The sequence below is a fragment of the Rhea pennata genome, chromosome 11 (genome assembly GCF_028389875.1).
Source record: "Rhea pennata isolate bPtePen1 chromosome 11, bPtePen1.pri, whole genome shotgun sequence".
NCBI lineage: Eukaryota > Metazoa > Chordata > Aves > Rheiformes > Rheidae > Rhea > Rhea pennata.
The window spans coordinates 11,321,008-11,334,321 of NC_084673.1; the positions used below are offsets into that span (position 1 = coordinate 11,321,008).

Below are 13,314 nucleotides of genomic sequence, written 5' to 3' on the forward strand. Positions count from 1 at the left end.
ACAGAATAGGTCAAGAGCTATATCAAACGATTATTTGCAAAACAGAACAAAGGAAGTTGCTAAAAAGCTTCCCCATGGAACATGCTGACGCTTTATTTTCATGAAAACAAGTATGTGAACAAGAAATCTAAATGTCAAACTTGTATTATTTGAGCAAAATTGTGAATTATGTCACAAATATTTTTCAGCATCATCTTTTTTCAGTATAGGATTGCAGTAGTCTATGGTTTGTTTCTGATCTGCACAAAGCACTTTTTACAATCAAGTACTTGAAATCAGTTTTCCAAGCATCGTAAGTATTTACTAGTGCATGTAACTGAATTTCGCCCATATTCTAATACAAAACTATTGTTTTTCTAATCCCATAAGAAGATGAGTGAATAAACTCACTTGAGCTGTGACTTGAAACACGTTTATTCATTTCATTTCCCACTTACTCTTTAGCACAATAAAAGAAATGAGTCTTGCTCACACTTCTTTCTTCAGTGGGGAAAGATGCCTTCCTACTTACTCCTGTCCACCCAGACTTAATCTGTGGGTAGTGCAGGCCTGACCAAAGAGTTAAAATGATGAAGTGATGACATCTGTGGTTTTAGTGTGTTATTGCACTTTTTGGCTATTAAGGCAGTGATCAAGAATGTTCTTGCTCTTTCTAGCGATTGTTTGTTTAAAAAAAAATCAGGTGTTCATCCAGTTTTCTGTTACTTTTTTTAACATACTTTTTCCTGCTATCTGAAGACGTGTATTCATAGAATAATATTCTCTGCACTATTGACATTATGGTTCCTTTTTACCAATTTATATGGAGGAGAGAGATAATTGTGAGATTCATTTGTTGACCGCTATACTTCTCAGAAAAGGAATGAATGGCTTCTCTTAGAATGAGTATGCTTCATGTGTTGCATAGTGGATGATACCATAAGAGGTTCATGCTTTTAGAAGTAATTTTGTAGCAAATTATTATTTTGCAATTGCACTTAACATTTTAAGTACATGAACATCAGCTGATATGATACCTAGTGCCTGTTTTAAAGTACTTCAGCCTGCAGCTTCAGTGGTTTGAGGACTGTGCAGATTTTTAATAAGATACTTAAGAAAATTTCCATCTCTAAAAACATATATATTCATTTGTGTGGGAGTTTATATACCTATCTATATAGATATGCACACACACGCACACACAGAGAGAGAGAGGGAGAGAATGAATTTCCGTAACAGTACTTCTCTGGGTTAAAGGAAGTGATTTATGTGAAGAACAGTGATTTCTAAAAGCCTACTGTGTCTTTCAGAAATTGTAAATGATATTTATATATCTCTGTACTGGTAATTGTAATTAATTTCTGTTCTCTTTTTAACAGATTTAGTTCATTTAACCTGTCCATCAACTAAAACTGCTAGAGAAGATTTAGAGCCTGTCGTACAGAAGTTATTCAATCTAAATACTGAAACAGAAAAAGGTAAAAATAAATAAGAGATTATCTTGCCAAAAAATATAGTTATATAAAAATATAAAAATATATTTTAACTAAAATAGCTGCTACTGAACATCTGAATCCGTCATCAGAATCAACATACGTTGTGAACTGCTACTTAGACGTCAGTGTTTCAAAGTAAAGGAATGTGTTTTGAGAGGGAGATGATTTGGTGTCAGTTTTCAGTATTCATGATCTAGTTTTTCCAGTATTCTTCAACTATGGTTTAACTTCAGTATACCAGGACCATGGATATAAATGTCTAGGGCCTATGGCTTTTTAGTTTTGAATTTTTTTTTCATGGAACTGTATTTGCTTCTTGACATCTCTGTCTTTCAAAGATGCAGCAATTAAAAGAAAATCTGTGCACCTGTTAAATTTTTTTTTCCCATTGTTCTGCATTTCATGATTTCTGTTACTTGTATGCATCTCTGACAAATGATCTTAAAATCCAAAAAGCTATTGGTCTGCTTTTCCCCTCCAGCTGCCAAATATATTCAGGGCTATAAGCTTCTTAGTTTTCTTTTGCTGCCACCTATTCCAACTGTTTTGTTCATTCTTTCAGTCTTTTTCTTTAAGTGCCTTCTTCTTTGCTGTTTTTAGTTCTATGGATTTTGTTTTAAAGTTGAAGTGTAAAGGAGTTGTGCCCTAGGATGTTACTGGGAAGGCAGAGAGATTTCTAGTCATTCTTATCTCCAGTAATGCGCTTTTGGGGCCTGTATTAAAGGAGACTTTACCAGCTGTTTTCCTGAGCTTTGACCTTGAGATGAACAATTCCATAGTCCAAGAGGAAAGTAGCTGCTGACAAAGCAGTTTTTACTAAGAAAGAAATTCTCCCAGAGATAATTTGAGCTCATTTGACAGAAGTTTTTGAAAATTAATCCCAAGATGTTGAATATAATCATATTTTTGGGTAGAAGCCCATATAATGAGTTCATTTCTAAGGTAGTGCGATCATAGAAGCTGTTGCTCTATTCTTACTCTGATAAAGCCTTTTTAAATATAGAATGCTCATACTTAAATATAGTAAATTGTGGTTCTGTGGAAAACTAATGTTTAGTTGCCTGTGAAAGTGTTTATGATTTTATGCAGAGGCTAGATGTGGATGTATTTCATAATTCTAATATTCTGTTTGCTTATAATATTTACTGTCATGCATCATTCTTAACTTCCTGAATTCAGGTAGAGTTTTCTAGTATTAAAGTCTTTCGTATCCAATGTCTTTATTTTTTCTTAGAGTTCTGCAGCCAACAACAAAATTTTGTGACGGCTTGACTTCAACTTCTCACAGTTTTTTTTTTCTGCATTCTTTGCTTTTTCTGTACTTTCCTTTTTAAAGAACAAGCAAATGTTTTATTATTGTCTTTGTTAGACAACAAAGTGCATTGAATAGGAAGTAAAATATTAAATAATATACATTTTCTTCCTTTTCCATATCTGGAAAGGCAAACTTTGTTTTGATAACCCAAAGAGTCAGATGTTTTACTGGGTTTGTAGTATACGGTTTTACAAAACAATTATTTAGGACTTATGGTAAATATAAAAATAAATATTAAAAAAATAAATAGGTTGAGTAGTTGCAATCACTTCTTATTTTGATATTAGTTCATTTAAAGCCCAGTATTTTTCAAGTTTTAATATTTAATGTATAGCTTGCATTTTGAAGATACTATTTTGTGTTTGTATGAATGGTGAAGAAAAGATTAGCCTGTGGTTTAGTGTCTCCTAGTCATTGTGGGGGGAGAGGGTAGCATTAATCTTAATGTTTAAAGTGATCCAGTTTTGAAATGATATATTGTTTAAAACCTGACTGAAATTCTTCTGTAGAAACTCTGTGATCAGAGGGGTCCTCAGGTGCACTGAGGCACTGAAAAGCTAGTTTTCACTGACACATAGGCCTTTTTATCATCAGGATGAGGTAGTGGTCGTATTTTAATTAAAATGTCAGAACAAATACTGTTGGAGTTATTGAAAATGAATCACCAGATAAAGTGAGCACTGGGCCATGGCAGGTCAAAGAGGCAAAGTCACCTGGAGAAGAGGACTCCATTCATTTTCCTGCCTAAATGAGGAAGAAGTAACTTTTATGAGCAATGTGAACTTTTAAATATATTAAAGAGCATCTTGCCCTGTAGTAAGGCTCAGACTTTCACAGGCTGATGAATTTAATTTATATTTCAAATTGTTCAATATGGTTTGCGCGCTCTCTCTCTCTCTCTTTTTTTTTTTTTTTTAAAAAGTATTTGGCAGTTATGCTAAAGGAATAGCATAGATTTATCTCTCTTTTTTTTTTCCCTTCCTAATTCAACTAAAATACTATTCTGAATGTCATTGTTATGTAGAAGTTTCTTCCTTGGAAAGAAGTAAATCTTGCAAGGTCTTTTACAAGCATCATTTATTTTAGAGGAACTGAAATACCAAAAAGGGGACAGCAAATTTGCCCAAAAAAATAGTATCTATTAAGCTCAGAACCTGTGTTGTGTGTTTTTCTGTTGCATTCTGCACTGTTGATGATGATGATGATGTGACCTTCGTTTTCTCAGAAGTTTTGCTGATGATGTTTAGAGGGATTATATATAAAGTACGAAGTAACTACAAGATGGTACAGATGATGGACAAGCAAGACATGGTTTATGGTCATTTTGTATGCATAATGAATATTGTGTATTATATTTAGACCAAGTTTCTTTGTGCTTGTCATGGTGATATTGGTTCTTTTTTAGAATTCTTTATACAGAATAAATCAAATTTGCATGCTTGCAGCTGTAATAGAAAATAGAAGTATGATCAAAAGCACCTCAGGAAAAAAGTAGAAAGTAAAATTAAATATACTTATGGATAACTGGATTAATTTACCACTTCTGCCTATTTTTAAATGAAATAATACGAAATTTGATTTCAGGGCTTTAAATGTGGGGATACATACAGTTATTCTCCCTTCCCTTATTTTTGTTGTTCTTTTCAAGGCAAAGCAACAAAAATGTCACATGATTTGCTCTTGAAATTAAAAGGAAAATACTGATAGTGAAAATACAGTAAATGTGTTTTACTTGAAAAATGGCAACTTGAAAATGGGAGCATTATTTAGTACATAACCATGTGAAAAGAACCCTTCTTTGGTAACTTACAGCATGTGAAAGAAGCATGGGTTCAAGGACTTCTTTTGATTAAGATAAGAAAGTTAAAGTGTGCAATAAGCTAGCAAGATTTATGATGTTAAATAGTTAATTGCAAAAATCCTTTCTAGAAACCTTATAAAAAGAATGTATTAAAAGTGCTATTAGTACATCTTTGTTGGCCTTTTGAAAATATATATTTATACTCTATTACAGTAATTTCATGCTTATAAATTGACTTCTGATGTGCTTAATTCCATATTTCTGTTATTGCACATGAACGCTGATTATTGGAAACATTTTTTCCTTTTTAGAGACTGAAAATGAAAAACTGGAAAAACCTCGAGTCCTCTGGGCTGTATACTTCAACATGAGAGATTCTTCAGGCATTGACAGAAATACATATGACGGCTTACCTTCAAATGTTTATGTTTGTTCTGGACCAGACTCTGCTTTAGGAAATGACTGTGCTGTCAAACAGGTTGGGCAACTTAATCATTTTGGTTGTAGAACTTTCATTTCAGAGGCCTAAGAAGGTCCAATGTAGTCTTTTTTTTTTTTTTTTTTTTTTTTTTTTTTGTTCTTGGATAATCTTGTTTTATGCTATGTAGTTAATATTAAAACATTTTTGCTTCTTTATAGCTAAATGTACAGAATTGTTACATAACAAGCAAAGTGGATGTCAGTGCTACCAAGAATGGAAAAAACTTCAGAAAATGATGATTAGTATAGAAATATTAGAAGTAGCAGCTAGTCTGAAAGGACAAAGAGGAAATATAGAAGGCAGTAGTACCTAAAAATGATGATCTTGATCAGAAGGTTATTTGCTGAAATATTGTGGAAAGGAAAAACTATCAAATAATTCAGAAATATAGGAAGAATATATGCAGTCTTTCACCTGTAAGCTTGCAGAGGAGGTAAAGTAGCAGGGAAGTAGTACAAATCAAAAAAAGATCAGAAAAACCTGTCTACCGTTAAACTGTAGAAAATTTGTCAAAGTAGTACTGAAGTTTAGTACTCACAGGACATGGCCAGAAATCTATTTAAAAAACAGCAGAAATACTAGGTAGAGGTGCGTTAAACTATCTATCGCAGGTTATCTTTCTTCTCTTTGCCTTACTAATACTGTGTTAAAAATGTATGGTGTAATTATGTCTCTGAAGAAATTGAGGGGTATCTCACTCTATCTCATGAAAATATTTGATGACAACTCACATTCAGTTTTGATTTTTAGTCCTCAATATTTGGGTATCTGTGTATTTGGTTCCTGCTAACTGGAATCCTGAACTGAAAGCTATTTGTGACTTGTAATAGCAGGCATTAACATGCCTACCAAAGCTCAATTTAAGACAAGCAACTAGTGTTTTGAAATTAGAGGTGAAGAGTGAAAACTGGATAGGTAGACAGAGGGTGAAATAGCCTTCTCCTCTGTTAGCAGGAAGCATAATGTTGAGGAACCCTAGACCATTGAGGGTAGATGCACAGAAATTCACGAAGAACTTCACGTGAACTTCTCGTTGTGCACTCGACACTGATGTCAGGGTGCTCTTAGAGCTAACACACTTCTATACCTTTATAGGATTAACTAGCTCTAGTTATTTTTAAAGGTCTTTTTTGGTTTATGACCAAGTCATAAACCTCTTAAAATAAGATTTTAAAATGGAAAGGCTGACATAGTCTGAACTGTAGGGTTAGAACAGTATAATTAAGGGCTAATAGTACCCTTCATTTTGCTTTACAAGGCAGTAATTTGCCTCCCAGGAGGGTAAAGGATTGTAAAGACAAAAATAATGCGAGACAATTGCTATGGCAGCGCTTTTAAATTGTAAATGAATTTCTTTAAATTAAGGAGTTTTTTTTCTTTAACTGTTACCATTTAAAAATGCAAGTCAAAAGCTGTTTAAATATATTTAAAAACAAACTTGGGTTTATGATCAATACAGTTCACACAGTAAATAGAATGATTTAAATAAGATATACTATGGCTATTTCTAATTCTATGATCAGCCATCTTTTCTTGCATTTAAATTTGTTTTCGCTTAACAGCCCTTAATTCTTATCAATACAAGTAATGGCATTGTAGACCAAGCTGTATTTAAGTATCTAAGGTCTTGTAGTTTGCCTTCCTGTGGAATCTGTTGACTGTCAACGAGGTAGATGTGAACTGAGCAGATCTCAGAAGAAAGGATCAGGAGCCTGACAGACTGGCTTTCAGAAAGAGTAAAAGTTGCGGGTTTTTTAATCCATTTTAAACTTTGAAACAAGTAGACACTAATTAGAGTGAAAAAGATCTTAGTGTGAACCGTGTCTGTAGTTAAAAGCGGCAGGGGCCGAGGGGCGGGGAGAATAGATTGCAGATAAAGCAAGACTCGGAACACTTCCCAGCTGGCGTGCACGTACCTTCCCGGCACGTGAGGATGGAGGTAACGCATACATGTACGCTGGTACGCCCCCATGGCCTCCCACCCCCAAAGCTGCTCTCAGGTACCTAGCAATGGGATCAAAATCTCCACATAAGATACTTGCAAACTTATGAATCGGAACATTAAAAAAAAAAAAATTGTACTGAGTATGCGTTGTTCTAAGAAATAGAACTGATTGTAAAAATTAGATTCAATTCTCTAAGCTTATTACTGTCTTAGGGATACTTTTCATGGTTTAAATATACATTACCATTAGTGTTTCTGTATGCCATGATCTTTGACTGTATTGATAAATTATTTAGAAGTGACAGTACCACATTTTCTAGAGATGATTATCCATCTACAGCTCACTGTACAAATGATTTAATTCTTAGTTTATTTAGTGTTAAATTTCTAGTATAATGCTGATTTTAGTTTTGACATCTGCACTTACCTGCCCTGACAGTAAGCTAAGTGAAATGTAAAGTGCTGGTTATGGTTTCTTCAAATCCTGTATATGTGGATCAAGAATCTGGATAGAATCTGGCTCCCAGTTTTCAATTTTTTCCACTGCTGCAGCCTGACATGAATTATCTTGCACTAAAATAATACAAAATATTACGTGAAGTATTTCAGATTTCTAAGGCTGTGCACAAGATGAAGTACAAAAATGCCATGCCAGTATTTGTCCTTTCACTTGTTTGTAATCCAGAAAAAGTTCCCAGTTACAGAATTGCATTCTATTTTGTACTACTGTTAGTTTGGTAGTGTTCTCTATAAAAGTTATAATGAAAGCCCATAGAGCTTGTGTATGTGCTATCAAGATACTCATGATAGAGCAAAACTGTAAAAAACATAGTAGTTTTATTCAGCCTAAAGCAGTTTAGCAGTTATTAAACAAGAATATCTGTGTAAGTGTTCTACATGTTTGTGTCTTAATGCTTAACTCAGCCTTACATATTTGAAAGCTGGTACACTTAACTATAAAATATTGAAAAAACTATTTACTAAATTAATTACTTACAGTAAGTATCAAAGTGTTATAATGAAGGGGCTGTTAAATTATTATTGGTTATTCTGCATGACTTCAAATGGATAAGGTTAACTTAAAAATTGGTAGACCTGAAAGCAATATATACATTAAATTGTTCAATTATAATCAATGTCATGATGTCCTACATTGTATACTGAGAAATTTTTTCCATATTCAGCCTCATAATTGTTGACTGTTTTTGGACTGGATATTCATTGACTAATTGGAGGCAGAATAATTTGTTCAGAACTGTATTTGAAAATGTTTGTCTACTGTAGTTTGTCTTATGTTTAATGCAAAATATGGTACTTTTCTTCATTAATACTCTTAAATAACAAGGACAAATGCAAACTTGAAATAGCCTAAAAAGTGTTTTCTTGCTATCAGAAACTTAGCTTTAGGTAGGATGTAGCATATTTGCACCCACCACCACCATCACCTTTCCCAAACGTATCAAGGTCTTACAGTTGCAAAAAACATGCTTTGGAAGTAAAGGATAGAGTTTTGGGCATGTTTCTTCCTAAGCTAATCTACAACTATTTTTAAGTGGCTTTAAGGGAGTATGGAAGAGTGAAATTTAGGAAGCAGAATAAAAAGTTAAATTGAACTGAGACTCGACAGGGTCATTTAAGCAGTTAAAAAGTGAGTCCTACATCTGTGCACTGGTGATACAAATGCAGTGCTGGTGGGCAGTGAAGTTTATCACAGAAAGATGTTTGGTACATGCTCAATGATACATTAATCTGAAAACAATTTCCTCTTGTCCAGGAGTCCACATCATGTAATCAGCCTTTGCAGTTGTCATTAAGTGACCCTATTGCCAGCCTTTTCAATGCAGTGTCTGGTAATAGTATGGACATAGAGATTAAATGTATTCTTGTCTGTGTGGGAACTCTCATTACAGGTCTTATTTAGAGCACACTTTACTAAATAGACAAAATCAGGAGGCAATATGTCTTTACCTTTGTGGAAACCCAAAACAGGACTAGTATCTGTATCTCTTGCCTCTGTTTGCCTTAGAAACTTAAGGACTTGGAAGAGAAAGCCTGATATTATGAAAATCTTTGAAGTATGTGTTGATTCGGGAAATAAATTTCTAAACACCTCTATCTCGTTTTTTAATGATAAGCCTTTAGATAGGCTATCCTTGTACAAATAACCTATAAATCAATTTAACAGTAGTTAACAGAGTTCCTTGTATTCCTAGGTTCTTTAAAGGATTTTTGTCTTCCTGTTTCTTATTTCTATAAAACTTTTGGTTTGCAAGAATTCTAAGATTGTATTATTTGGATTTTTTTTCCCTAGAATTTGTAGTTGTATTCCTTACCTTACAACAGCAACAAACCTGATGTTACCAAGAACAAGTTTCTTAAAGTCTTTTACTGCAGCGGTCAAGAACTTGACATCGTAGCCTTCTGTGTGCTTAATTTCTACTTCTTGATGGCATAGAGAATAAATGTCTTTTTAAAAAAATCCTTGAGCTGTATGTTAAAAGTAACTCTCTTCCTGTCTAAATAAAAGTTGCGTATACAGTTGTTCTTTTCAGAAAAGCACAATAGGTGCATGTAGATGCAAACACATAATACGTTAGATGTGTTTGCTGAGTAAATGATAAATATGTAGTATATAAATATACATACATATTTTTCAAAGATAGTGCTCAACTGGATGGGAATAGTTTTCCATTGAGCTGTAAATATGTTCAGAAAAACAGAATTGGAAGCTATGTAGGTTCGTCGTGTCTAAGTGGAGTTCTTTATAACTTTTTAAATTTAAGAAGGAGAGCATTAGAGAGATGTTGTAGATTGCACATGTAAACAATTTCTTGGCTTTGTTGGGCACTTGAAATGCACTCTCCTCTCTGGAAAGAGGTCAGATCTTTCTCATACATCTCTTAATATTTGACTGGAGCTATGGATTTTTTTGCAATGGAAAAGATAATTCTGCTTGCAGAAAATTTGCTGCTTCAGTTTCAATGTAGTATGTAGAATGATTGCCATTAAGAAAAATACATATATATATACCGTGACTTTGATAGTTGTGCAACTTAAAAAGATAGATTGCCTTTTTGAGGACTTCAGTGAGAAATGGATTTCCCATGTGTTAATGCTACTGTCAAAGTATTAAATCACTGTTGATTTGAAAGAAGAGAGTTTAATCTTAAATGTCAGTAAAATATTGCTACAAGGTATTGCATTTCAAGGTAAAGTTTATTTCATGTTTTGTTTTCTGAATAGGCTGAGACTATTTTCCAAGAAATGTTTCCTACAGAGGAATTTTGTCCACCACCACCAAATCCAGAAGATATTATATACGATGAAGATGAGCTTGCACCAGAAGGTTCTGGATTCAGTAGTTCACCAGAGACAAAACCTGAACCCTTGCTTGAGGAATGCATTAGTGAAGGTAGTACTACTGTTGAGCAAGAGCATAGTGAAGGATGAAGTAGCTCTGTTTTCTTGGTGGAAAAAAGAGGTTGACTCAGACTAAAACATAGAGAAGGAAGGGGTAAGAAAAGAAGCTTTCTTAAATTAAAAAAAAAAAAAAAAAAAAAAAAAAAGCTATATTATTTCTGATTGACTTACTATTCTTACCTTGAATATGCTTTTTCTTCAAATAGTTTCACTGAGTTCTAAGTAAAGGCATAGTCAACCAGATCAAGGGTGTTAGTAGCAAAACAAAATTTGTAAAAATTCAATTGAAAATGTTAAAATATGATTCATGATTTTTTGGAGAGAATTTGATTTTGTTCTACATACTGAAAGGACTCCTTCATCTTCCAAATAGGCACAAAGTTGAAACTAATCAAAAGAAAAAATAATGCAAGTGTACTTACAAATCTTTAAGGTGATCATCTAGTGTAAGTTATCACAGTTCTTCAAAAAAAATTTTGGGGGTCTATTACAATGCAACAGCTGAATGTGAGCTTCATAAGTTGTCCTGAAAGGTGGCTAGATGTTTGCAATTTGAACTTAAAAAGGCAGTAGTGACGGTTCTGGGGTGATTTTTTAGAATACATAGTAACACAATTTATATCATGAAAAATTTATTGTATGATTTTGAAACTAATGTCATAATTTAGAAGCAAATATAATCCAACAGATATTTCTCACATGACTATTTTACATTAAAAATGTTTCTTAATAAGATCTAACTGTTGCATGATCACAGATAATTTTATTAATGACTTTCCTGACATAGTCAGGAAAATAGCTCTGATTAAACTTAGTACTATTCTCCTCTATAAAATTAATGTTTGTAAATGGAGCATAGCTGATGTTATTTTCCCCATATTTGTTTGAGCCCCTGATAAGCTAGTAATTTAATTTTTTGCAAATTCCATGTCTGAGAAGTTTAGATTATGATTAATTGCTGTTTTGGGGGGAGAGGAAGGAGGATGTTCAGCTGATCATAACTCCAAAGGTTGGTACTGATCCCAGGTAATAGGATTAAAACTAGTGTGATAGTTGTAAATTATGCATTTTGTAATAGTAAATCATAAAGCATATTTATACAATAAAATTTATTAAAATATTTATAAACCTAATTTGTACGAAGAATTATAAAATGAGAAAGTTACTGTAAATGACCATGATAGACTTGTGCTTCTTCTGAACAATGCTTGAAATTACATATTCCCATAATGAAAGGTATTTAACTTTTACTTTAAGGTTTATCTTAAAATGTATACCCAATAGATCAGCTGTGTATCTACCTGTATCAGTGAATTTTGATGACAGTCAGAGTTTAAACTTCAACATGAACTTAAATACAGTATTTAGGCAAATACTATACATGAATTAAAATGGCATCAAATAATGAATATTCAGCACTGCCTGAAATTGAGACAACCAGGCTTTTGTACAATTTTCCAGTGCATGTGCCTGCCTTTAAAATGGCTCCGTGCCATAAAGGTTAATTTATTTATTTTTGTATGACATAACTGACACAGTTAACTTCACTTTTTGTCTTGCATCATGATAAAATGTCCAGCTTGCATTTCAGAAATCAGTATGTTAGTGTTTACATTGTGTGTTTATTGGATAGGCATCATTGTGTGTTTAACTCTAATGTCCTCAGAAAAAAATGCAGCTTAAATGTTTCCAGAATTAAGCTACAGTTATCTTTGGATGCTTGTGATTAAGCAGTTATTTATATATAGTAAAAGCAGGCTGCCTCTTTGTATAGCTGTAATTTTTACGTGTATTGGAAAGCATGAGTATATGGTAATTGTATTTAACATCCGGAAATCTATGTAAGAACTAAGTGGAGGACCTAGTTCACATTTGTCTTTCAGTAATAGGGATCACAGCTGAACTTTTCATCTTCAATGTTTACAAAATAATCGTTTGGTGAAAATTAAAGGTTTGCTTGCAACTGCATTTCTTTCTGTGTATTCTTTCAATTATGCAAGAAAAGCAATTCATTTGCTAGCTGAGGTTTTCTGATGTTTGTGTGTTGACTACTTTTGTAATATTGACTTCTGTAGTAAGATTGAAGTTTGTTTGCATGAAAATCTGTTTATATATTTTAGCAAGTTTATGTAAAGTAGCTTTCTAGTGTTTTGTGCCCATGTGAAGCAAAAGGTCGGTAATTCTGCAAATTCGATTTTGGATAAGACAGAATAATCTAAAGGTTATATAGGCTATGAAGTTACACTACATTGATTGCTTTAAAAATGTTTTCATGTCTTGTTCATACAGTCAATAGAAATTTAAAATGTTTTCCTATGGTACTTGAGTACCCAATAGCTCACTTGCAATAGCAATAGATAAGACTGTTGATCTTTGTATCTTACAGAAACATGCATTGAACTGCATTTTGTTCTTGAATTAAATGATTTAAGCATACAAAATGAGAGATAGGCTTACTTGAAGTAGTTTCTAAGGCTTGTCACACAGGATGTATTCAAAAGATAACATGACTTTTAAAAACTGGCAATTTATCTGTAGGTTTATTAATAAATCAAGTTAAAGAAAGATAAGGTTAATTGAATTTTTAAACAAGTAGCTGTATTATCCTTCAAGCACCTTGGAGCTCATGCAATATTCACACCTTTTTTTTTTTTTTTTTTTTTCCCCCCCAAGGAGTGCTTTGATATGTTTGAATTCCTATTTTAATGAGTACTTTCTTTTTTATCTTTAGTTAATTGGATTAACCCTTAATATTCAAACAGTAAATTTTATGCCATTTTTCTCTTCTGGTGTTGTATTGCCTTATCTGTATGACTGCAATTAGTTACCCTTTCTTTTCAGTATTTTCAGCCATGAAGCTGCTACGTCTGCTTTTTC

General features: G+C 33.0%; 1 protein-coding gene across 3 annotated transcripts in view; it reads left to right on the forward strand.

The window, feature by feature from the left end:
* CHM (CHM Rab escort protein) overlaps positions 1-12,405 on the forward strand; it is a 79,134-nt gene extending 66,729 nt beyond the window's left edge. For all 3 annotated transcript variants that reach the window (XM_062584842.1, XM_062584844.1, XM_062584843.1), the window contains 3 exons: positions 1,359-1,457; positions 4,903-5,069; positions 10,261-12,405. In XM_062584842.1, coding sequence (XP_062440826.1) covers positions 1,359-1,457; positions 4,903-5,069; positions 10,261-10,467 — 473 coding nt within the window. In that variant the 3' untranslated portion in view covers positions 10,468-12,405. The remainder of the gene's footprint in view (positions 1-1,358; positions 1,458-4,902; positions 5,070-10,260) is intronic.
* The last annotated feature ends 909 nt before the right edge of the window (positions 12,406-13,314 follow it).